The sequence below is a fragment of the Cavia porcellus genome, unplaced genomic scaffold (assembly GCF_034190915.1).
Source record: "Cavia porcellus strain 051 isolate PalLab524CR breed Dunkin Hartley unplaced genomic scaffold, mCavPor4.1 scaffold_17, whole genome shotgun sequence".
Classification (NCBI taxonomy): domain Eukaryota; kingdom Metazoa; phylum Chordata; class Mammalia; order Rodentia; family Caviidae; genus Cavia; species Cavia porcellus.
In genome coordinates, this window is record NW_026947500.1 from 68,004,618 (window position 1) to 68,031,899 (window position 27,282).

At 42.9% G+C, this 27,282-nt stretch overlaps 2 protein-coding genes across 2 annotated transcripts in view; both read right to left on the bottom strand.

Annotated features, from left to right (window-relative positions):
* Window positions 1-26,599, bottom strand: part of LOC100722480 (zinc finger protein 846-like) — a 39,226-nt gene extending 12,627 nt beyond the window's left edge. The window contains exons 1-2 of the mRNA XM_063228612.1: window positions 26,064-26,599; window positions 16,973-17,091 (exon numbers count right to left, since the gene is read on the bottom strand). The gene's annotated coding sequence lies outside the window, so the exon portion shown is untranslated. The remainder of the gene's footprint in view (window positions 1-16,972; window positions 17,092-26,063) is intronic.
* On the bottom strand, window positions 11,765-12,757 carry LOC100722762 (zinc finger protein 846-like). Its single transcript, XM_063229130.1, has one exon. The coding sequence runs from the start codon at window positions 12,755-12,757 to the stop codon at window positions 11,765-11,767; it is 993 nt and encodes a 330-aa protein (XP_063085200.1).
* Window positions 26,600-27,282: the final 683 nt, after the last annotated feature.

Genomic DNA, 27,282 nt, shown 5'->3' on the forward strand with positions numbered 1-27,282 from the left:
ATAATTTTGCTTCTGATCTCAGTAATTAAGAGCACTGCAGGTGTGGAGATCTCTGTCCATAGCGGAGACTCTTCACCTACAGGTCACAATTAAGTTTTTAACACATTGCAAAGTCAGATTGCTACCTGTTATGTCTTGTGTTGAGATGCCCCCCCCAAAGCCTCATGCAGAAATAGGTGGGGCCTTTCAGAGGTGGCTGGATCTAGGGTGTATGGTGCTGGAATTAAGAATGTGATACTGGGATTAAAGGTGCCCCACCTGGGTTTGAGTACTACCTGCACCAAGGTAGCCTGGATGGAATATAAAGGACAGAAAGAAGGCTGCAGTGGTCACTTGCTGCTTTATTTGCCATAGACCATTTCTCTTCTGGGATGCCCTTCTGCCATGCCACCTTGCCTTGGAGCCAGCCAACTACAGACTGACACCTCTACAAACTCTGAGCTAAATAATCCTTCTTTAATTTTGGGTGTCGTGTATTTTGTCTTCAGAAAAGTAATTAAGATACTACCTAAACATTTTGGGTCACTTGAACCATTAAATTAAGATGGGATAAGGGGGCAGTTAATCTACTGGTGGGGATGACATATCACAATTACCACAGGAAAACTGGAGTATTACAGATGAGAAGCCAGGAGGACTGAGTGTAGGAGCCACTTGATACACCCAAACTATACGGTAAAGATTCATTGAAAATTACAACTGAAAAAAGGACAGGACAATGAAGGACTTAAAATGAAGGAATTGGAAATGAGTATTTGAGTCACTCAACTAGGTAAAGAACCCACAGAAGCGAAAGGTGGGGCCGAGGGTAAAGGAATTATGAAACTGGTCACAGATGAAGTAAACCCTGCATATAAACCACACCCTCAAAGTCTCTTACTGAAGCAAAAATTGTGGCAGCAGTGCCTGTTTTTTCACTTTGACTATTATATGCACTATGCAAATGTTTATATAAACTATTCATTTGCTTCTATCACCTTCTCATTTCCATTTCATACACAAGTTACGTATTAATTTACAATTCACTCTGCAGCTAACAGGATATTCATTGGGAATGTGACTACATTTAAGTAAAAACTAACATGGCCTGTGACGAGATAATGCCTTCCTTTTCACCTAAGAGGAGGGTGAGAACTGCTTCCCTTGAGTCTTGCTAGTAGAAATACAGGGTTGTTTAATAATTACCGGGAATTCACATCTGTGTAGAAAGAATATATGCCAATGGTGAGCAGCCAAACTGTGACAGTGCCACTTAGTGATTTGTTCAGTTTGGCTCTAGACTGACCTTCACTGTCTGCTGTGGAATAAAGGGCTGGATTCTTTTAAGCATCTTTATATCAACCACTTTCAGTTGTCAAGGTGGAAGGGCACTGGATGGTCAACCGGTAAGTGATACGGGGTGAGAAGGATGTTCTGTGTTAATGGGTCCATCCCACCTGCTCAGAAGGCACAGCCCCTACCTAGGTGCTCTCTAAGGCCTGATCCACTGTCCCCTCCCCTGGCCGTCCTAGCATGGACACTGAACACTCAAAGGACTTCCACTAGGAGAGGGGCCCTCTGCACATAGAGCAACCAACCTGATGGCTTCTCTCCTTCATGACAGGTACTGCATTCTACAATGCAGGCTGCATCTGTGTGCAACTTCCTCTACAGTTGCTCACAATAACCCTGTACCCCGAGGATTTTACCACTGAAACACTGTGAACCTTCCTTGAGGTCACATTCTCTCTATGATGTTGAGCTGTCCCATATATTATATCCTATAACTTGAAACACTCATATTAACTTGTTTTACCAACAATCACATTATATAAAAACCTTGAGTATACAATATGCTACATTAGACTGAGCCAAATCCTTGCCATTTCTGTTGCTTCCCCTTTGTTCCTAATATTTCAAGTTTGTGCTAGTAAAATTTCCTGCCCAAGACCATTACTCATAATTTATTTACAGTAGATCCCCAGGCAAAGGTCTTAGTACCAAATATTCTTACTGAGATAGGATCTCACTTTGTAGTTCAAACTGGCCTTGAACTTGCAAGGATACTCCTGCCTCATACTGTGCTGGGATTATAGGCACGTGCTACCACATTGAGCTCAACCCTTGTATTTTGTCGGTTTTTTTTTTTTTTTTTTTTTTTTTTTTTTTTTTTTGCAGTATGTGAGACTTAATACAGGGCCTCTGGGCTGAACTATAGCCCTGGTACTTCTCTGCATTCATTATTTTGTGGCAAAAACCCAAGCCATTAACTTTTCCAGGCCAGGCTTAAATTTGTAATCCTCTTGCCTTAGCCTCCCAGTGTGCTGATTACAGGCACTACCACAATTCCTTTTATTTTATTTTAGTATGCGTGTATGTGCGTGTGTGTGTCCGTGTGCATGTGGTGCAGGGGATTCAACCCGGGGACTTAAACACACTAGGCAAGCACTCTAACAGCCAGATTCCCAGGCTGGTGGATACCTGTTTAAAGAGAAGCCAGGACTCCATGAGGAGAGACATTCTTTTTTTTTTTTTTTTTAACTGGGGATTTAACTCACAACCTTGCACTTACCAGGCAAGTGCTTGAGCTGCTGAGCTAAATCACTGGCCCGAGGTGCAGATACTCTTTCACTGGCTAATGTGTCTTCCATGTGGGAAGAACTGCAAGCAGCCTCCAGGAGCTGTGGCAGGCATCCACCTGCAGCAAGCAAGCCCTATAGCTCCATGGAAACACATTTTGCCAGTTACAGGCTGAACAGAGACAGTCTCTTCCTAGTTAAGTGTCTCTGAAAAGCCAAATGAGAATGCAGCCCTACAATGCCCTGATTACAGCCTGATAAGAACTTGTTCAGAGCACCTCTGCAAGGTTTATCTGGATTCTGCACTGATAAGAGTATGAGATAAGATTTTGTTGTTGAGATTGGGAAGGTAGCTCAGGGATAGGAAGCACACTTAACATGCTTGAGGCCCTGGATTAAATCCCCAGCACTTTTTTGGGCAGTGGGGTTTGAGATAGGGTCTCTATGTAGTCCAGGTTGGTCTTGAACTTGTGGTGCTCCTCCTGCCTCGGCCTCCCAAATGCTGGGATTAAGGTTATCGCCACACACCTGGCTCTCAACACTTCAAAAGAAAGAGAAAGAAAGAAAGGGAAAAAAAAAAAAAAAAAAAAGCAAGTCAAGTATGCTATTTTAAACCAGCAAGCTTATATTTTGTTTTTGTATTCTGAGCCAGGCTCTTGCTATGTGATTTAGGGCAGTCTTGATTTCATTATGTAGCTTAGTGGCACAGCACCTGCCTGGCAAGCGTGAGGTTATGAGTTTGATTCTTGGTACAAAAAACAAAAATAACTCATTACATAGCCCACACTCTCTCTGAACTCACAACAATCCACCTGCCTCTGCCTCCTGAGAGCTGGGATTATAGGTTTACTCCCACTTATTCAGCTAAACTTAATTTTGTTAGGAAACAACAGATGACAAGTATTTTCTCTAACAATGTCTGAATCCCTGTTGGGAAAGGGTATGCTTTCTTCTGTGTCAGGTTTCATTCACTTAGTATTATGTTAATGAAATCCACCTGCAGCATTTTATGTACATCTAATATCTTCTACTTACTGTAGAGTATTCCAACGGTATGAATATACCATAATTTAATTTTTTCCTTGAATCTATATATTTCCCCCCCCCTAACTCTGGGCTTTTTAAAATTTATTTTAAAATTTTTATTAGTTTATGTTGGAGGTACAAAATGATTACACTTACCTTGAGGCTGGCACATATACATAACACATCTTAATTCTTTTTACTTTTTCTTCTGCTTCTCTCTCGCCTTCTTTTCTTTCTTTCTTTTTTTTTAAAGACAGTGTCTAGCTGTGTAGCACAGGCTAATCCTGAATTCATTATGTATCCCAGAATGGCCTTGAACTCACTATGTAACCTAGAGTGGCCTTCAATTATCAACCTTCACGGTTTAACCTCCCAAGTGCTGCAATTACAAATATGTACCTCTGTACTTGGCATCCCATAATAATGACCAAGTCTTGGCAACCACAACAGAGCTACAAAATGCAACCATTATAAGCTGCCTTCCCTGTCATCTTTTCTGAACTTCGTCTAGCACTGTAATTAGTGGGCTCCATTTAAGTTGGAAATAGACTCGACTCTTCTGCTTTAAACATTTCAGAAGCTTCTTCTGGCCTTAGAATATAATGCGGAATATGTCATTCCTCTGACGCTAATCCCTTTCTCCAGCCTTTTTCTCATCACTCACTCTCCCTCTGTGCTTGGCTTCAGCCAATTCTCTTTCCACAGTTCAAGAAATACACTATAGTCCTAGCTGGGTGTGGTGGCCCACACCTGTAATCCAAGCATATAAGAGGTTGAGTCAGGAGGATCAAGACTTCCAGTACACCCTGGGCTAAATAACACGTTCGAGGCTAGCCTGAACTGCACACTAAGACACTGACTAACAACAAAGAAATATGCTTAGGTCTCAGAGCTCTGGGAATTTGCCCAGAAGTCTCCTTTAGCTGAAATGTTCACACCTACTCTATTCCTCCCCACTCCAGCTCACCAATTTGACTAATCAAATTTTACACTTGTTCTTTGTTTAAATCTTTCTCAGTACCTTTTGGACTTTCTCTCTTACCAATGCATTCTTGTTTTGTTTTTGTTTTTTTTTTTTTTGGGGGGGGGGTTGGTACCAGGAATCAAACTCATAACCATGTGCTTGCCAAGCAGGAGCAGTGCCACCGAGCTATGTCCCCAGCCCTACTAATGCATCCTTATTTTGTGTGTATAGCATTAGTGATTGAGCCCACGTCCCTGGCATGCGAGGCAAAAGCCTCCACAGTTGAGTTACATTCCAAGCTATTTTTAAAATTTTACTTTATAGTCTTGTGAGGTGGCCCAGAATGGGTTTGAATTTGCAATCCTTATGACTCAGCCTCTATAGTAGCTGATACTACAGGAGCACCACCACCTTCACTTTTATTTCTGCATTCTTAAGTCTTCAAAACAAATTTACTGGTATTTATTTAAAATCTGTCTCACGCCACCAGATGTGGTGGTGCATGCCTGTAATCTCAGCACTTAGAGGCTAATGTAGGAGGATCCCTGCAAGTTTGAAGGCAGCTGGGACTACACGGTGAGTTCAAGGACAGCCAGAACTACATAATGAGACCATAAAAAGCAACAACAATAAAACCCAAAATAAAATAAAGTAAAATCTGTACGCTGGACAAATTGTAAATTCCATGGTGGGAGTACTACGTCTCTTTGTTTTGTTTTTGCGGTGGGAATGAATCCAGAGCTCTGCATATGCTAGGAAAAAGCTCTACCACTGTGCTATACCCCCTGCCCAACTACTGTGTATCTGTTTGAAAGATCATTGATCTCTTGAGTCTGGCAGAGAACCTAGAAGACACTGAACTTTAAGGAATCAGTGGTTGCCTGTAGGCTGTATAGAAGATAAATATCTGCCATAAAAATGTTAACAGCACAGCACAAATAGAAGGCATAGAGAAACAAAATTAGGAAAAAAGTTAAACGATTTATAACGCATATCCCTCCCAGGTGTAAAACAAAACAATTTTTTTCCTTTGGAGATAGGGTCTCACCACGTAGTTCAAGGTGGCATGAACTCACTAATGTAGTCCAGGTTGGCCTCCAACTCGCGGCCATCATTATGCCTCAGAGTTCGAGGGCTGAGACTGCAAGCGTGTGCCACCACACCCGGCGTTTTCGTGTGTGTGCCCGCGCGCGTGTGTTACTGGGATGGCACCCAGGGTATTCGCACTAAACTACATTTTAAGAAATGTTTTTTAAAATTTTACAACAGGGTTTGCTAAGTAGCTAAGCAGCCTATACGGGTACGGTGTGACATTAACCAGTATCTTGCTGAGATTTCAGGCTTAGAGTGCTGCAACAGCGGGCGCAGCCCCGCACCCCGCCGCGCGCACCCGTCCCCGCTCCTCCGCACCGCCGCCCGCGGCCTCTGCAGCGCCCGAGCCCGCAGCCCCCGCAGCCCCCGCGGCTCCGGCCCAGCGCGCCCGGCCGCTCCCCGGAGGCGCCTCGGCGCCCCGGGCCAAACCCGCCCTTGCACATCCCCCTGCCCCGAGGCAGGCCCCGGGCCGCGGAACTCACAAAAGCCGGAGTGGCCCGCACGGCGCGGAAGGTAACAAGTCTCTCGGGCCGGCCGCGGCAGGCAGGGCCGGAAGAGCGCGCCGGCCGTGACGTCACTTCCGCTCCGGCCGGAGGGTGCGGGGCGCCGGGCGGCCGCGCTGGGCGCTGCGGGCAGGCGGCCCGGTTTCCTCCCGCGGGAGCGCGGCTGGGTTCCGCCGCCGGCACGGGGCGGGGAGCGGGCAGACGGACGAGAAGGGGGCAGAGGCCAAAGTGAGGTGGCGCGCCCGGGCGGGTCGGAGTCGAGGCGTGCGGCCCGGGTTGGAGGTGGGGTCGGCCCTGTTGCTCAATTTTCATTGCCAGGCTCGACTTGGCGCCTCACCCAGAGACGCTTAGAAGTCTACCTACTCCGCCCTCTTCCTTGATCCCCCACTTCGGACGATTTATTAGGAAAATGGATGACAATGTTGCCCCCAAACTGAAATGGGCCACTGGATGGTTTTGGAGTCACTGTTTTCAAGTTGGGTATAGCCAGTCTGGATCCTTACAAATAGCCCTCCCGCCTCTGCCCATCCTGGCAGGTTACAGGCCAACAGAAAGGATCTGAGAGAGGGTGGAGGGTTCTAAAAGTGCTTTTGGCAACCACTGAAATGACTGGCAGAGTTTAAAATTCTCCAGTGTATTAACAACCTTATTGCATCTTTCCGGTCGACTGTTTCTTCTGCCACCAATTGTGCTGAGTGCCCTGGGCTCCTAGGCAGATTAAAGATGAGCTCATAGCTTTTCTTTCTCTGTTTCTTTTCTCTTTTCTTTTCTTTCTTTTTTCCCTCTCATCTCAGTTTACAGAGATAGATGCTCAGTACCTGTTACCACTAACAATTTTTCAGTGCTACCAAGAGCGTAGTTCTGGAGGCTCCTCTAATGTTATGAAAAAAAGTTTATCAGCTTGTATACCAAGTAGTTTGTGTTGCAAATTTGTTTTTACTGTGTAGCAAACAACTCAATAACCTATCAGCTGAAAATAGTGGTTATTATAAAAAACCATCTGCAGATGTCCTTGGCACAGCACAGTTCTGATTTCTGTTCAAATTGAGCCCTAAGACCAGCTCACACAAAACGGGAAACAAAGACTCCACCATTTTGGGGATAACTTCAAAAGATGTGGCTGTTTGTAATCCATTACATGATGTGCTGGGACTTTGTCAAGAGATTCCATCATATCTGCTCAATGGCTCATGTGAGCCTGAACTGCACTTGGTGATATTCAGGTGTGTGCAATCAGGAGGTAAAAAGTAGGAGTCACTATGCAAATAGTCCACTTGGGTGGAGAGAAACAGTATTACCAAAGAGAAATTCAAAATGAATTCAAAGTTTAGGATAGCATATAATGGAATAAATTTCAAGCATTAAGATTAAAATTATTTCAGTGAAAAATATATTACAATAAGGAAGCACAAGATAAATAAAAAAACGATCAGAGATGATTCCAAATTTATTACTAATTACATTACACATAATGAACTAAATGTCAAGGTACAAGAAAAGGATTATTAGTCGAAAGTTTTCAAGTATTCAGATTTTTTTCATTTCCTGCTCGAGTATATATAAAAAGTCACATCTGGATGGATGTAGGCAGGGGTGTAGCTCAGTGATAAAGAGCACATGCCTAGCATAAGCAAGCTCTAGGTCTGATGCCCAGCACCAAAAACAAACCAAAAAAAGAAAACCAAGTGCATATGTCCAGGTAAGTAACCAACATAATGAAAGGAATAGCATGTTAGGAATTAACTTTTTTTTTCAGTACTAAGGATTGAACGTAGGGCCTTGTACATGGTAGGCAAGCACTCTAATAGCAGCTACACACCCAGCAGAAAGACTTCAAGACAAACTATAAACCTGGCTAGAATACAGCTCAGTGGCAGGGCACTTGCCTAATATGAGAAACATCTGTTCAATCCCTATGATGGCAAGAAAGGGAAGGGGAGATCACAAATCTGAATACTTCTGCTGAGACTAACACAAGAGAAAGAATGCATGAAATAATCATCCCAGAATGCAAACAATGCCCAAACTAAATTATACAACCAGGAAATGTTAAAAAATAAGAAAAAAATATATACGTACCTAGAAAAACAATCAAATTGCTTTAAGATGCTGCAATCCATAGTTGTTCTATAACCATAACAGAAAGAGAGCAAACTGCTTAAAACTAGAAAAAGGGACACCTATGACAGTAAACAATTACCGTAAATATGGGTAATTTAACCTCATAGTTATGAAATTACGTGAAACAGGAATACATCCCACTGCAGTAATATACTGACATCGTCTACATACATCTACTAAATACCGTAATGGCCACTTTTTTGTTTTGGGGTGCTGGGGATTGAACTTGGCCTTCCACATATGTACTCTACCTGAGATATTCTTAATGCATTTTTTCTACTTCATCTGATTTTTTATTTTTTTCATGGTACTGGAACTTGAACTCAAGATTTCATGAATGCTTAGGCAAGTGTGCTATCAATGAACTACACCTTTAACCCTTATTTTTCTTCTCATGAAAGAAAAATTGCATGCCAGTGCTACTCAAATAGATCTACAAAAATCTTTTATAACAATAGTAAACATAATCAAGTTAAATATTAAAAATGGTCAGACTAGGTGTGGTGGTACACACCTATAATCCCTGCACTCTGGGAAGCTGAGGATCACAACGGAGGAGGAGAAAGGGAACTTGTTCTCAGTCTGTCATGTGAAGACAGAACGAGGCAGGCAGTTACATGGCAGGGAGACAGCCCCCAACAGGACTCAACCATGTTGGTTCTTCTGACATTAAGACATCCAATCTCCAGAAATGAGAGAAAATGAATTTCTGTATTGTGGGAGAAAAGTGACTCCCCTTGAATGCAGAACAATTGCTGCAACTTTGATTATTGGAGACTTACTCCTTTGTACTCATATGTAGAGAGCTGGCTATGCCATTTCCTTCTCTCTTCAACTGGCTCTAAACATTACAAATAAGGCTAGCTGAGGTACTGATATGTAATTTGTAAAGCCAACAGTCTCCTCGAATAGTGTTCTCCATATAGGATATGAGCACAGCGAGATGTTAGAGAGCCGATAGCTCTGGGCATGAGCCTCAAGGTAAAGAGGCTATGACTCCCCAGGGCACAAAAATTTACAGACACCAAAGCAACAGCCTCCTAAAACAATTCAGTTGCTACCTTAATTGGATTATGTGAATTTATCCTTATCTCTGCATTTTGCAAAGATGCTTTTCTCCCCACCTGGCTAGCCAGCTCAGGTTACATAATTGCTGCCATCCTCACTGTCACTTATCTCTGGGCCACCCCAATAATAAATTCTTGAAGAGGTCTAGGATCAGGGCCTTTGTCCACACATCCTCACAGGGAATAGACAGACTTAGGACCCCTTGGTTGCCCTTAGCTTGGAATGTCTTGGTGTCTTCACTCTTGCTATGGGTTGCACTAGGGGTGACAGATTAATTTGCTGGGATTCCAATAACATCTCAATGGGATTACAAATGTAACTTTTTGGATTGTGAAGAAAACTGAAAGAAAAAGATTACAATACTTAGATGAGTATACACAATATTTGGAGTTAAAATACTGTATAATTCCATTTTTATATTAATTCAAAATAAAACTTTAAGTCATTTGCTCTGTGGAATTTTGTTATGGAGCCTAAGCAATGCATGATAGATTTTGGTATTTAGAAGTGGTACTGCAGTAAAAAGAAATTCTAAAAATGTGAAAGTAGATCTGAGTAGTAGGCAAAAGCTAAAAATGCTTTTTTTTTGTACCAGGAATCGAACTGAGGACCTCACACTTGCCAGGCAAATGCTAAATTCCTGGCCCTGGAAATGCTTTTAAGTGCACACCAGAAATCACAATTAAGCCAGGTGTGATGATGCATGCCTGTTATCCCAGAACTTGGGAGACTGAGGCAGGAGGATTGCTAAGAGTTCAAGACCAGCCTGAACTACATAACAAGACCATCTCCAAAATGAAAAAAAAAAAAAAAAATACAGGACATGAAGTGGTACACAGGTCATTGGTCATTTGGGAATGAGGAACAGAAAAACAAGGTGAGTCAGCACAACCCTGTAATCCCAGCTACTTGACTGTGGCTCCAGGACTACAAGTACAAGGCTAGCCTGGGCAATTTACCAAGATTCTTTCTCAAAACTTCAAAGTGGGTCTGCTATGCAAGCCTATAATCCCAGCATTGTGGGAGACAGGCTAGAGGATCAAGCCCAGACAAGGCAATTTAGTAATAGTGTATTTCAGAATAAAAATGAAATGGTGAGAATGTAGCTCACTATGAAAGCACAGGGTTCAATCCAGAGTACCATAAAATGTAAAACCAAACAAACAAAACAACTAATGATGTGGCTCCAAGGTAGAGCACTCACCTAGGACAGATTCAATCCCCAGCATCAAAGTAAAGGGATGGTTAGGAGAGGGACAGAAGGAGAGCGCAGGCAGAGAAAAGCAATGTTTGAGTAAAGACCATGCCAGAACACAGCTTACTCAAGCAATCCGTGATAGGAGAAACGAGGAGTGATACAACTGAAAACTCATCTGAGGTTTGTAATTAAAGTGTTAAAGGAGGAGCTTGGCTCCACTTCACTACATGTAGTAAAATTTAAAAACTGAGATCTGGATCCAACAAAGAATGATTACACTAAAAGGAATCAGAATTTGGAAATTTGGAAAAATCACATTACTTATATCGCAAAAACTAGGAAAGCTTGGACAGAAAATACAGAGTCTAGCTGAAAAACCATTTGATAAAGAGACCACAGATGGGATCCATAGCTGGGATATCAGCAATCTCAATAGAACAGAAAACAAACTGGGTTACACTAGCAGAGCGACTGCCAATTAGAACTAGAGAGCAAAACAAGGTGGACTTCTTAGATGTCATAGGGAAACAGGGATAATTGGCTATAAAGTGACCTAGTGGTTAAGAACAGACAGGGACCATTTCCTTCTTGGCATGCTTAGCACAATCAGTGGGCTCACTTGGAGGGGTGTCAAGTGACTAGCTGGGGTTCGGGAGAATTTTCAGATGAATATTCAGCCATTAACCAACAAGGGACAGAGCCAAATCTGCTCAGTCATGTCATGCAGGTAGGTCCACCCTACAGCTATAGGTTGCTTGTGTAATTTCATTTTAGTATTATCATAAAGTATTTTTAAAAGAAAGTTTTGTTACATATATACATCGACTATATTATATACTTTATGTGCCGCAAACAATGAGGCCAAGCAAGCCCAAGGTTGGACACCCATGCATAACGTTTGTTAATGCTACTATCACTAGGCGCAAGCGCCAGTCAAGGTTGACCTGCGTAGTGACCTTACCATGACCCCAAAAAGTGCTCAGACTCAGCTATGTGTGAAACAGTTTGAAGGGGTCAGCAATGTAGCTCAGTAGAATGCTTGCGTAGTACGTGTGAGGCCCTGGGGTTCATCCCCGGGGCTACCAAAAAAAAAAGTTCCAGATGGGAACTTTCGTCAGATACTCATGTGGCACCTATGCCAGTGGGAGCCATTACAACTCACACAAAGCAGTTAAAACTAACTGATGATCTTTGGTGTCACTGTCATTACTTAGAGGTGTATACAAGGGGCTTATTAAATAGTAACACTGATCCCCTCGCATTTGTAGGCCTTCCCCCCATGGTGAACGCTTGCGTGTTTGCTTAAGCGGGAGGAAACAGCAAACGCTTTCCCACATTCCTTACAGATGTAAGGTTTCTCTCCGGTGTGTGTTCGCATGTGAATGTTGAGGGATGTGGAATACACAAAAGCCTTCCCACAGATATTGCACACAAAGGGCTTTTCCCCACTGTGAATTTTCATGTGTTTAGTACGGTGGGAGGCAGTGATAAAGGTTTTCCCACAATGAATACATTCAAAAGGCTTCTCCCCTGTGTGTGTTCTCACATGGTGAATAAGGCCTGAGGTCCTAGTGAAGGCTTTCCCACACTGCTTACACTGAAAGGGCTTCTCTCCACTGTGGATGCGCACGTGGGTGGCAAGGCCCGAGTACTGAGTGAAGGCCTTCCCACAGTCCTTACATTCATAGGGTTTGACTCCAGTGTGGGTTCTGGCATGTTCATTGAGCTGAGTGGATCTCGAGAAGGCTTTCCCACACTCCTTACACACAAAGGGCTTCTCTCCACTGTGAACTCCTCGCAAGTGTTCAGTCAGGCCTGACCACCTCAGGAAGGCTTTCCCACATTCCACACATTTGTACGCTTTTATTCCACTGTGAATTTTCCTGTGATCGTTAAGGTATGTGTTACTTGTAAAGCATTTTCCGCACTCTTTACACTGGAAGGGTTTTTCTCCAGTATGGACTTCCATGTGGGCAGAAAGTTGAGTGAAAGTAGCAAAGCATTTCCCACATTCCTTACATTTTTGGGATTTCTCTCCAGAAGAAATTGTTACATACTGACTTAGGTGTGAGGAAAAGGCAAATGCTCTCCAGCACTCCTCACACTCACACAGTGTGGCTTCAGTGTGGGTTTCCATGGGATTAGTAAGGCATGGAAAATACTGAAAGTCTTTTTCATAGTCCTCCAATTTGTAGGGGTTTTCTCCATTGAAAACTTGAAGATCCATAGCAAGGCTATACCTCCAGCCCTAGGAAAATATGAATTTTAAAAACATTATAAACCAATCCATTCTGGTTTGGTGCATCAACATTTTTCACAGTACCTGTGTTGTGGAGTACTCAAAATTGAGGATGACAGACTAAGTGCCCAAAGTTATCTTTTACAAAGGCGACAACTAAGAAGAGTCCTACTAGTCACATGATGAAGGTATGGAACACAGTCTATAATCAAATACTTCGCCATCTAAATCCACGAAAACAAGTCAGGCATCTCAGAGTTCAAGGGAAGCTGCTGAAAGATGCTCGTTATGTTGGGACACATCTTTACGTCTTGACCTATTCCTCACAGATTGTCCTGTAATTAAGGAATGCAGACAGCGGGTACTTAGCCAAGTGTACATCAGTGATTGATTCTACTTAAACTGCAGACTCACAGGCTTGTTGTAAAATAGACCATTTCCTGTACTCATTAAGCAGTATTTGTTTTTTTAAGCAAGATTCTAAAGGGTGGTAATTGCTGGTTGACAGTTATGTGTTTTTATTTTACAAAGGCTGGTAAACTGGTGCCAATAAGAGCTGCACCTTTAGGGGCTGAGGGTTTAGCTCAGCAGTGTAAGTGCCTGCCTGGCAAGCACTAGGTCGTAAGTTTGATCCCCCGCTCCAAAAACAAAACAAAACAAGAAAAAAAGAACAAACAAAAAAAAAAAAAGAGCAGCACCTTTGACCAAGGCTTATCCTACTAACACAGAAATCAATACTGTAGTCCTCTATATTCAGTTTCACTTGCCCAGTTGTCTGAAAAATGAAGTAGAGGGCTGTGGGTATAGCTCAGTGGTGAAGTACTTACCTAGCATGTCCAAGGACGTGAGTACTGAAAAGTAAACAGTGACTACAGGATAATAGGGTATTTTGAGAAATATTATATTTATGTAAAAAATTGCATAGAGTGCGGTACTATCTGCAATTTTAGCTATCCAATGGACATGATGGAAAGGATCCCATGGATGAAGGGGACTACAGTACTTCCATTTTGCCCAGAAACCTTCAGATGGAAGGAGGTACCCAATGAGAGAACCATGGGGATGCCTAGTGACCACTGCACGTTAGGAGAATGGTTTCACTAACGATAACATGGCCGAAGTCAGCAAAGAAAACTACGTATACGGTCTAGTGATGTTGATTTGGGGCCCAACTAAAGGGTGCCATAAATAAAAGGAAAAAAATAATTTCAAAATGTGGTGCTGTGTTGAACCAAAAGGAAACAAGTTTTATAGTAGTCCTGGTGTGATGCCAGGGTGTGGTGGTGAGCTGGAAGACACAGTATGAAACTTGAATCAGTGGGGCTGAGGAAGTTAGGGAGTAGAGGTGGATGCTTCTTGAGGAAAGCATTAATTTTCATTATTTTTAGTAACATCTACCAGATTTACTAGTTGTGTAGAGGGGTGTATATCTTAGCAGAGAGTGAAGACTATGACGGGGGTCATGGGCTAAGCAGACTGAACTGAGGAAAAAAAGGAAACCATGTGATCTGAGCTATCCAAAGACTGAGGCTGTAGGACCACAAGGTTGAGGTCAGGCTGGTAAATTAGCAAGGTCCTATCTCAAAGAAAAAAAGGGTTAGAAATGTAGAATGTAGGCTCAGTGACAGAACCACCTCGAGTCTGATCCCCAATAAAACACATGAGCTGGGCGTGGTGGTAGGCACCTGTAATCCCAGAACTGAGGAGGCTGAGGCAGGAAGACTGCCACAAGTTTGAGGCTAGCTGTGCCTAGTCAGTTCAAGGCCAGGCCCAACTACACAGTGAGACCATGTCTCCACACCCCCAACCCGCACACGCAAATGACAGGGGTTGAGGAAGTAGGTTAGTGGCAAAGCACTTTCCTAGCAAGTATAAGGGCCACGGGTTCAGTCCCCAACATTACAAAAGAACAAAACTTATTGTGCAATTTGTATCCTCATGGAAGAAGTCTATTGCCTCTCTAGGGAACAGATGTCAGTGACCAGGCATAGCTGTCATCAACAGAGACTTCATTCATAATTATGAAGTCCTCATATGGCACAGCTTCAGATAAGGCTGTAACATTTTAAGAAAGGCTGAACTCATGTAGGATGTGGGACCTAGGTACTGTTCTAAAAAGACATCCACTCACGCTGATGTGAGTATCTAGATCACAAATGATGCAAAATACAGCACAGTGTTACCCTGACCAACACTCAACAGAGTAGTGTGTAACTGCATTATCACAGAAATTTATTTTAGATGGAAGATCAGGTTCCAGAAAGTCTCATATCAAATGAATGCCTGCCTGCCCTATGGGGTAATTGGTGGTTAAAAGTGCCATGGAGAATGTGCCCACTGTGGCCAGCTCTTAGGTAAAGTGGGTAAAATGGAAAATTTATAAAATCAGGTTAAGGAGTCATGTGTGGTTGTACACACCTGCAGTCCCAGCACTCTGGGAAGCTGAAGCAGAAAGACCACAAGGTCTAAAGCAGTCTGGGGAACTCAGCAACTAGGTGAAATCATGTCTTAAAAGAAGAATAAAAGGGCTAAGGATGTAGCTAAGTGTGAAGGCCATATACCACAAAACCAAAATAAAAGCAAACAGGTTTTAAAGACTGGAATTTAAGGGGCTGGGGGTTTAGCTCAGCGGCATAAGCGCCTGCCTTGCAAGCAGGCGGTCATGAGTTCGATCCCCGGTACCGATAAAAACAAAAAAGACAAAAAAAAAAAAAAAAAAAAAAAAAAGACTGCAATTTATTACTGTGGAATTTGAAAACCTGAAAAGATGACTATGACTGAAAAGGTTACCTGAGACTGTAACAGACATAAAAGTTCCACTGAGTGCCTCTTCCAAGGGTACTACAGTATGTTTTTTAAACAGTAAAACAGCATGCAATAACTCTGAGGGGGTGAAGAGTGCTCCTTTAAGGCCGTGTAGTGTGGCTGCAGTTTATCCAGAGGCACTTACAGGGTTTTTCTGAGTTTTTTTCTTTTTAACTCCCCTCACCTCCAGCACTGGGTATTTCACGAAGAGGCTCTCACATACTGGGCCAACTCTATCATGGAGCTACAGCCTCACCCTGCACGTGCAAAAATTTTGGTTATTTTATGTGCTCAATGATATCACAGAGGTTTTGGTCGATCTTGACCTTTTTTTCAATTACCTGAAGAAGAAAATCTTTAGCCATTGCTCACTAGTTTATAGTACATGTGAAAGTGGTATAACTAGTTGTCCACAGCTTCCAGTGTTAAAGATGTCCACCTGTCGCAAACGTGACCAACTGTCCTGTTTCTTGCATCTTGCTCTTTATTTGTACATCCCGACTAAGAGATGAAAAGCAGCAACGTGACACTGAACTCCATCACCTGCATGATGGCTGTGGTCATGTCTGACAGTCCACAAACTCCCACTGTCTTTCACACAGTCAATCCCAAGGAGCTCTTTAGAGACACTCAGGGTCTGCAAGAAGACTGACCTCCTCACATACCTTGATCTGTCAACACACAGGGGACAGGAAAAGCCCCTGCTCTTGCAGGCACAATACATCAGAGGGCCGGCTTTGGTCCCAATCTGTGTTAGGACTGCCTTGGTGTCATGTGAAGCTTATGGGGCATCCTTGCTTCCAAGTTAAGTGGACAGCTGGGTAGGGACAGTCTCAGGCTCAGCATCTGCAGGGGCATGTTTCCTGCACAGCCCACTAGGTGGCCTGCCAACTGTCCTTTTAATGATGTGTGGCAGAAGGAGCAATTTTCCCCTCCTGGGGTAGTGGTGATTAAGCCCTTCATTTTATCCTATGATTAAACCCTTTACACTGAGTTACAGTCCCAACTTTTTAAAATTTTTAATTCTGAGACAGGATCTTACTATATAGCTAAGTTCCATAGGCTGGGCTTCAACCTTGAATCCTCCTAGCCCAGCCTCCTTGAATGCTGGGAATTCATTTGTGCACCGTCATACTTGGCAGAGAAGGGGCAATTTCTTCCACAGAAATTTGGGGTAAGTAAAGACCAAAATAGGAGGTACAGAGACTCTGGGACATGACAAGATGTCGCCCAAGACTCTGCAATGAAGGATTGTCTGAAGACTAATGGGAGTGGCTGTTGATTTTAACTCCTAAGTAACATCTCTAAATGAAGGAGGTGCTCACACCAGAACCAAGATGGTCAACTTTTGTTATTAATAAGTGTCCCAAACAAATACTATGGAAAAGAGTGCTGTACCTGAGTTTTGGAGAAAGCTGGACGGACCTGTGTGATGGAAGTTGCAGAGGCACCCCTCAGACACCTGGGAAAAGCCTGTTGTGTCCCTGCTGAAGTGGAGGCACACGGCAGCTGAGAGGCTGTTAAAACAGGCACGGAAATGAACACATTAGCCAATATGTACGAATAAAATAATGGCTGAAGAGAATCACAAATTTTCTTAATACCAAATACTGGACACGGGGGCCTTTACTATCAGAATACAGCTATATAGCAATCCACTAGCAGGTTCTATGTATCTATCCGATCCAGCAATCTCTCAAATTCTACCTATCTGCATTATTTTCAGATTTAACAGTAGGCTACAGTGAAAAAAGGAGTAAAGACAGTCACCCTTTGTTACTTTTTAAAAGTTCAATTTTAGTATCTGAAGGCCTTATCTTCATTTGCATTGAACTTTACTATTTTTTAAAATGTTGATGTTTACACTAAACACGCAGTACATATTAAGAACACTTTAATTAATTTTTTTTTTTGTCTTTTTGAGACAGGATTTCACTATACAGTTCAGGCTGGTCTTACACTCACTTTGCAGCACAAGTTGGCCTTGAACTCTGTAATCCTCTTGCCTCAGCCTCCTGAGTGATGGGAATACAGGTACTTATTTACTATTTTAATGAGAGTCTATGATGTTTCATGTGTTAATTATAAATACCAAAAATATATTATTGAATGTCAATTTATAATTTATTCGGGGCTAGGATGTAGCTCAGTGGCACAGCCTGGGACACATGAGGTCCTGAGTTTGATTCCTAGTACCTCCCCCCAAGGAAAAAAAAAAAACACCCAAAATATAATTTATTGTATCACATTTACATTCAGTAAAGAATATTTTCAAGCGGTGGGTACACTGACAATGAGAAAATTACACATACACATGTAAATATGGAAGAGTATTCAGTTTTACTCAATTTATTAGTTACTGTGTTAAGACTACAGAAGGCATAATGCTTATAATTTGAGATATCAAAGTATAACTGTAATTCAAGTTCCTAGTTATTTTGTAAATTTTCTTGTTTTTTCCATTTTTTGCTTAAATAATATTAAAAGTTGTCAGATCTTATATTGTACAAGCAAAAATCTAGTGACCTCTAATGCTTTACAGGAAGGGCGAAGGGGTTGATGGAAGGGTATGGGGATGGGAAAGAAAAAGAACCAAGTAACATCATGTACAGGTGCAAATTCTCTATGATGAATGTAATCATTATGTATATCTAAAATGTACCAATAACTTTTGATTTGTTTTTGCATATGAAAATTCATCACATATGTACTTAATATTATTTATATTAAAATTTAGAGATATACACACGACTTGTGTCTTTAGTTGTGCTCTCCTCCACATCCTGAATAGATTCAAAACGTTTATCTTTCATGGTCATTTTGACTTTAGGCTAGAAATTGCATGGTGCCAGTTCTGGTGAATAAGGATGAAGACGCACCATTAAGTTTTGATGAGCCTGGATTTCCATTTGAGGACACTCAGCAGTAGCATCAACTGAATTACTTATCACATTTTTGTAAAGACATTCAAAAAAAGTCTTCCAGAAAGTGGCAAGAATGACAGGACAAGCGTGTTCAAAGCAAGAGGGAGGATTCTGAGGGAAGTTAATGGCAAAGTCTTTTCCTGCAATAAATTTTTAATTCAAACGTTCACCACATATTTTGATTACAGCACACAATCCATTTAATCACACTGTATTATTTTAAATCAGTACCTTAAGTTTGCTCTAGAAGCTGTTTTAAATTAGTACCACACCTATCAGTACCATTATATTAGTGTGACATGGTATTTCCTCCGTACATACAATTTCAAGCTCCTTTATTTCATCTGTTGGGTCTGTAGCTACCCAAAGTACTGGTCTTTTTCTCTCTTTTCAGCTTTTTTTTCCCTGTTGTTTTAGGCTTTTGGGTACCTGAAACATAGGCATTTAGTTTCCATAAATGGCGATAAGAAAAGAAAGAGAGGCCTCCTATCCCTAGAGAGACTGAGCAGGAAAATCAAGATTTTCAAGCCAGCTTAACTACAAAAATTGAAAAAAAAGAAAAAGGAGAAAGTTAAGGTGATGGCTGTAGCTCAGTGACAGAATATTGCTCAGAATGTGTAAGACTGTGGGTTCCAGCCCCAGCACCACCACTACCATCCCCAAAACAACGAGGAATGGAGACAAGCTGACAGACAGGTGCCTTGTGGCAACTTCTCAACTTACCTTGTCTTCAGGATAGCCAGTCACTCCCTTTACCCCCTTTTGAAATTTTCTCATGAAGGAGCCTTTAAAATATCATCTCTAAGCACTAAAATTTTCTGTGTATGAATATTGGACCAAAAAGGTCCCGCTGGTCATGAGCAAGCTTCCACTCCAGAGTCCAAAGCCACCTCAGGGTGCTGGGGTCCGCATCCTAGAGGGCACCAGTATTCTGGATGTGAATTTGCCTTGCTGCTACTTAGGTACATGAGAGTTACCTGCTATAACACGAGTTACTGTAATACCCAAGCTGTCAGCTTCTGCAGATACCACCACCCAACAGCTCACAAAATGCTTCACCCCGCATGGTATTACGGCTCTCACACAGACCTGACTCTATCTAGTCAAGGAAGCCCCTTCCCTGCAGTCACCTCAATCAGAGCAGGTCGCTGCAACCAGCTGGTCTGATCAGACACCTATCGTGTGTAAGGAGCTCGTCAAAATGAAAGGTGGCAAGCCTTACTGAAAATTTAGCTACCTGCCAATGGGGATATAACCCTCTGAAAGGAAGGGGTCTGTCTTAGGAAGAGACTGCTATGAATCAGAAAGTCCTATAGTACTATCTCCCCACAACCAGAACACAGGTCCATGAACTGAGAAGCTAATGTAGAAATGCATATGGGAATAGTTTTGCTTCTGATCTCAGCAACCAAGAGCACTGCAGGTTTGGAGATCTTAGTTCCTAATGAGAAGGCTACAATTATGTTCCTGATACACAGGAAAGCAGGTGAGCTGTCTGGACATTTTGGGCCCCTCATACCATTAAATTAAAGAGGTGGAGAAGCAGGCAGTTAGTGCATTGGCTGGGGTCACAATACAACTACCAAAGAGAAACTGTAGTACTCTATATAAATATAGAGCAAGGGGGACGGAGTTTAGGAGCCACACAAGCTATTGGTACAGATTAATGGAAAATTACAACTGAAAAGGGGCAGGACAATGAACAAAGGCATGTTAAATGAAGATCTGAGTCACTCATGAAGGTAAAGAAGCCACAGCCGCAACGGGTGTGGCTGAGGGAGAGAAATATGGAACTATTCTCTGATGGAGAAAACTTCAAGTAAACAACACCCACAAAGCCTGTTTCGGAAACAAGAACTGTGGTAGTTTTGTGTGTTTCTTTACTGTATTATAGGCATCTGCTTTTTATACAAGTGTTTATTCACATTAACCATTTATTTGTTTTTTTCCATTTCTTTTTCTTTTTTTTTTTTGGTACTGGGGATCAAACTTAGAACCATGTGCTTGCCAGGCAGGCGCTCATGCCACTAAGCTAAATCCCTGGACCGCCTCTTCTACTTTCTTTTGGGACAAGGTCTCACTATGCAGTTTAGGCTGGCCTCAAACTCACAGCAATCCTCCTGCCTCAGCCTCCTGAGGGCTGGGATTACGGGCATGTGCCATACGCCCAGCACATTTCTATTTTCTATACAAGGGATAAATTCACAATGTAGTCTGTAACTAACACCATATTCACTGGGAGTGTGGTTACAGTTAAGTAAAAAATTAATATGGCCTGTGACGGAGTAATGTGTTTTTTCTCACTTAGCGGGAGGGTGAGAAGTACTTCCCTAGAATCTTGCTAGGCAGAAACATGGAGCTGCTTGATTATTATAATCAATTATTATAGCCCAGTGGCATAAGTGTGTAGATAATGCATGTGGATAGTGAGCAGCCAAAGTGTGACTGGGCTATGCCTCAGTTTATTCAGTTTGGCTTTATAGCCTGCTATGAAATAAAGGACAGAATCCTTTAAGCATTTTATCTTTTACATAAAATACTGTTAGCTCTGTCGAGTGGGAGCACACTGGATGGACAACTGGGAAGTGGTGTGGAGTGAGGACATTCGGCATTAATGGCTCCATGCCATGTGCTCAGAGCACTCAGACCCTAGGTCAGTGATGGTGAACCTCGAGAGACTGAGGGCACACTACAACCCGTAATCCACTTATTTATTGTAAAGAACCAGCACTACAATTAAACCACTACTGAAGTTTTAGTTTAGAAAAAACAACTCATATAGTGGCACCTTTTCTCTTAGAAGAAAACACAGTTAACGACACACACCACAGGTTCACCACCATTGCCCTGGGTTCTCCCCTGGCTGTCCCTAACACAGACACGGAACACTCAAAGAACTTCTGCAGCCAACCCGATGGCTACTCTCTCCATGGCGGATGCTGTATCCTACAGTGCGGGCTCTGTCTGCACGTCCTTCACAAGCTTCCTGACGGGAACACCGAGCACCTGAGGCCTACTTACCCCACCAGTCCAAACTAGATCCATGTCCCCAGCTACCACGTCAGATTCCATGTGCCCTGGATATTGTCACAGCTCTCCTGAGGCAGACGCACAAGCTCTGCAGGTACAGCTGTGGCATGCAGCCCGTACACTGAGCTGCCCCACACACTGGCCTGAATGGTCCATCACATGGGACTTCTGACCAGAGACCAGCTGAGGTCCAGATTTGCAGGAAGCTGCAAATCCATGTGGTTGACACCCTAATGTATGCAAGACCTTTGGTCTGTTTCTAGATAAGATAATACGACAAATGTAATGTGATTCTACAGGTAGAATTTTATAAGGTCTCAAAACAGTTGCTTCCGAATTTATCAAGCAGCTTCTCTTGGTCAGGTTCTTTCTCCATTTTTAAAAAAATTGTTTCTTTTGAGACAGGTTCTCACTATGTAGTCCAGGCTAGCCTCAAACTCATGGAGATCCTCTTGCCTCAGCCTCTGAAGTGCTAGGATGACAGACATGTATCACCATGCCCAACTACTTATTTATTTTTAAATTGTATTTTGTTTTTTGGTAGTACTGAGCATTCAAGCACTGAAATACAGAAATTTCACACCATACAGGTCACATATCCCTCTATTATGTTGTAGTTGTTTTATATATTATATCTAGGATGGGATTTAGCCCAGTGGCATAAACACCTGCCTTGCAAGCACGAAGTCGTGAGTTTGATCCCTGGTACCAAAATAAGTAAGTAAATAAATAAATCTATATAACCTGAAATACTCAGATGTTTTAAATTCAACAACCATATATTATAAAAAACTCACATATGCAATGCACAGGATATTTATTTAGATAGTTGTCATTTCTGTTGCTTTCATTCCTAATATGCCAAGTTTATTATATTTTGTTCAAGAGCATCACTGATAACTTATTCAAAGAAGGTCTTGAGGTCCTCGAGCGAACACTCTTACTAATATTACATCATCTGATAATTCCTTCTATTCTTTCTTTTTTTCTTTCACTTTTTTCACCACCCTGAAAATTGAAACCAGGGTCTTTCCACTGAGCTACACCCTTAACACTCTTGCGTTTTCCATTTTGAAACAGGGTTTTGCTAAGTCATGAAATTGCCCACACAAAGTTGTCATCCTCTTCCTCAGCTTCCCAGAGTGCTGTGATTGCAGGTATGCATCATTACAGAGTTTTTATTTTTCTCTGTGTGGGGTAAGGGTCTGACAGGGGCACAGAACGGGCCCCAGGGCCTTGTGCACACTAGGCAAGCACTCAAACACTGAGTTTATTTACCCAAGTTGGTAGAAATCTTTTTAAAGCGGCCTCCGTAAGGTATAGACAGTCCTTTTACTGGCTTCATGAATCAGCCATGTGAGTGGAACTGCACCTACTCTCTAGCTGTGACAGTGACCTAGCTGCACAAACAAGTCCTACAGCTGTATGGAAATGCATTTTGCCAAGTACACGAATAAGTGGAGAGATGGTATCTTCCTTAGTGAAGCATCTCTGAACAACCAGATTAGAATGCAGCCCAACCAATGCCTTGACTGGATCTTGGTGAGAAACTGAGCACAGCACCAACCCAAGATGGTTTTGGACTTTTTAGTCAAAAAAAGTAGGGCATAAAAAGCATGTGTTTTGGGACTGGGAGTGTAGCTCTATCACAGGAAGTGTGCTTAACATGCATGAGGTCCTGAGTTCAATTCCCAGGACTAAAAATAAAAACAGAAGAGATTATGTTGTTTTAAGCCTCTAAACTTACTATAATATTAGGAAACAACAGATTAACAATGAACTCTTTAAAAAAAGAGTTTGGGCCCACACCTGTAATTCCAGCACTCAGGGAGCCTGAGGCAGGAGAATCACCAGAAATTTGAGGCCAGCCTTAAGTACATAGTGAGTTCAAAGTCAGTTTGAATGAGTTATGCTCATAAAGTATTTGCCCAAGTATAACATACACCAAAACAGTATTTCTGAAAATTTCTCTGAGTATTGTTATTCACCATGGAAATGAACAAATTTCCTTTCCTTTTTTTTTTTTTTTTTTTTTTTGTCTTTTTCCTTTTTATCGGGACCGGGGATCGAACTCACGACTGCCTGCTTTCAAGGCAGGTGCTTATGCCACTGAGCTAAACCCCCAGCCCCTCAATTTTCCTTTTCAAAACAACTGCCTTATAGTTAAAACTAAAATCTTTTTCTTTTTTTCTCTTTAAGAATTTCTAAACAATTTTTTTTAACTTATTTTTTGAGTCAGAGTCTTGCTACGCAGCCTGGGCTGGCCTTGAACTCAAGACTGGGATTACAAGCATGCGCTACCATCCCAGCAGTAAACAAATTTTTTAAAATGTTGATTCAGAAACTGCCATATTTGTACAAGGCTAGAAGAAAAATATTTAATGTACAGTAACATTAAACATATATCTACACTTTGACCTAGAACACACACCATAAAAATTCTCTGAAAATGTACCTTCACAACCGTAAAAACACATATAAGGAAATTTATTCACTGCACATTACTCATGAATGCCTCAAAAACTGATTAGAATGTGGCCTGAGACAAGATGGTTCTCCTGCAGATGTATCAACCTACAAGTTACTTTCTTAGGTGAAAGAAAAAAATAAGGTACTAGCCTGATGCTGGGGTGTAGGCTTGTAATCACAGCTATTCAGGACGCTGAGAAAGTAGGACAGCAAATTCAAGGCCAATGTGGGCTACTTAGTGAGACTGTCTCACCATTTTTTAAGGGGTAGGGATATAGCTTAGTAACAGAGCCTTTGCCTAGCATGTGCAGGAGCCTGGGTTCTATCTCCAGTACCATTACAAAAAGAAAAGAAAAAGAAAATGCTGTCATTATTAATGCCTTGAATATCTATCAAAATTATGAAGTATCACTCATGGAAGGGTATATCAACGAGTGCCTTCTTAATAACATACAGTTGGAAGTGTACATTATCCACAAACTACTCTGCAAATATGCTAAGTCTACTGAGTAGGTGTTGAAATGTCACACAGATTTAACAAAAGGCCACAAGAGTTCACAGCTGCCCAAGACAGATACAGAGTTGGGTAATTCAAGACTATGACTCAAAAATACATACAATCAGGCCAGGGATTTAGCTCAGCAGTGTAAACATCTGCCTGGTAAGTGCCAGGTCTCCCGGGTACCACCAAAAAAAAAGTACAATCTAGAAACCTTAAATGGATCTTGAATGATGTTACTGTTTTCAATTTTCTCTCTTTCCTCCCTCCTAATACCCTTACCCTAGCTCTCTTTGTTTCTGGATTTTATAAAACAGGGTCTCACTATGCGGTACAGGTTAAACTGTGCCTCATAGTGATCCCCTTGCTTCAGTTTCTCCAGGCCTGGAATTACACATATGTGTCAGCACACCTTTAGACTTTTAACATTTTCTTTATTGGGGCTGGGGATTTAGCTCAGCGGCATAAGCGCCTGCCTTGCAAGCAGTCGTGAGTTCGATCACTGGTACAGATAAAAAGGAAAAAGACCAAAAAAAAAAAAATTTCTTTATTGAAACATTTTGCTTTGAGTCAGATGTCCTTATCTTTGGGACACACATTACTAAGTCATTAAAGCACAAGTATCATGTCTACCACTTATTTTCAACTTACTTGTCAACAAACAATTCACACTACCATGTATTTACATGGCAAAGAGCAAACACACACTTTACACATCAGTGAAGTTACCATAATGGGTATACCAGTATGATTAAAATTTTTCAGAAGAGAAATGTGGGGAAAAGTACAATTAACCTAACATCAGTGTTAGGGGTTAATCCATGATTATAATACTAGAATAATAAGGCCTCCATTGTTTCAGAGGTTTGTTTTTAAGCGCGACAAAAACGTATTGATTGAGAAAACAGAGAAGCTGAGAGGTCATAGTTTTCTTTGAGACTCTGATCTACAAAAGTTTATAGTCACATACAGAAAAATGCATATTCTACACATTCAGAGAAGTATTTTTATTTATTTTCTTGTTTTCGTTTTTTGAGACATGGTCTCACTATACAGTTCAGACTGGCCTGGAGCTCACTATGTAGCCTAAGCTGGCCTCAAATTCGCAGCGATTCTCCTGCCTCGGTCTCCCGAAGGCTAGGATAATCTCTTTATCTAAAATGGTCAAAATAAAATACGATCCAACAAGACAAAGCCAAACTCAGGTGAGAGATTCCTTTCTTTAAAAACAAAGAGGGTGCATTTATTTGCGACACGGTCTCTCTTAGATCGCCCAGGGTGGACGCATATGTGCCACCTGCCTGCCTCAGCCTGTTGGGCGCTGGCCATCCAGGCTTAGAGTGTTGCAACAGCGGGCGCAGCCCCGCACCCCGCCGCGCGCACCCGTCCCCGCTCCTCCGCACCGCCGCCCGCGGCCTCTGCAGCGCCCGAGCCCGCAGCCCCCGCAGCCCCCGCGGCTCCGGCCCAGCGCGCCCGGCCGCTCCCCGGAGGCGCCTCGGCGCCCCGGGCCAAACCCGCCCTTGCACATCCCCCTGCCCCGAGGCAGGCCCCGGGCCGCGGAACTCACAAAAGCCGGAGTGGCCCGCACGGCGCGGAAGGTAACAAGTCTCTCGGGCCGGCCGCGGCAGGCAGGGCCGGAAGAGCGCGCCGGCCGTGACGTCACTTCCGCTCCGGCCGGAGGGTGCGGGGCGCCGGGCGGCCGCGCTGGGCGCTGCGGGCAGGCGGCCCGGTTTCCTCCCGCGGGAGCGCGGCTGGGTTCCGCCGCCGGCACGGGGCGGGGAGCGGGCAGACGGACGAGAAGGGGGCAGAGGCCAAAGTGAGGTGGCGCGCCCGGGCGGGTCGGAGTCGAGGCGTGCGGCCCGGGTGGAGGTGGGGTCGGCCCTGCTGCCAGGTTTGCATTGCCAGGCAGACCCCGGGCCTCCCGCCGCGGAATGCTCATCCAAAACAAAACAAAAAAATTTTTTTTTTTTTTTTTTTTTTGGTGTTTTGAGCTCCGTATGTCGTTCAGGCTGGCGTTGAGCCTGCAGTGTAGCCCAGGCCGGCCTGGACAGCCCCCCCGCCCCCTGCCTCCCGAGTGCTGGATGAGAGCTGTCTGTGTGCCACCCCGCTAGGCTTCATCCAAAATTGTTTCAACTCGTTTCCTAGACCGCTTATTCTGGCCCCCTGAAAAGGCGAGTAAAGAGTGTATGAGTCTCGCCCCGAAAATGAACTCTCTGGGTCTCTGGATAGTGTTGGTATCACTATTGTCAGTTGTGTTACAGCCCTTCTGAATGCTGCCAACACTTCCCACCTCACTCTCTGCTATTTCTACCAGGTTGAAAAACCTGTGGGAAAAATCGGAGGAGAATCACTGAAATAATCCCGAATCCCACTGTTTGGTAGGAGTGGGATTCACCTATTACCAATCCACTTGCTAATAGATGAATTCCACTGGCAACAAAAAGGTTAAAGCCCTTAACAGTAGAACTCTAGTTAAAGCCACTACTTTAATCTTATTCAGAGCAAGCTGCCACAAGCCAGCACCACTGCCCGAAATTTCACAAGATTAAGTACAGACCTCTTTTGTAAGCTCAATTCATGCTTCTCAGTCAGTTCTGACCCATCTCTAAAAGATAATACATAGACCACCTCCTTCTGTAAGTCCAAGGAAATGTTCTTGTCAAACTTCCTTCTTCTTCCTCCTCCTCCTCCCACCAGGTGCTTATGCCGATGATGAGCTAAATCCCCAGCCCCAAACTTTCTTTGTGTGTGAATTTTTTGCAATTTTAAACATATAATTTTGTTTT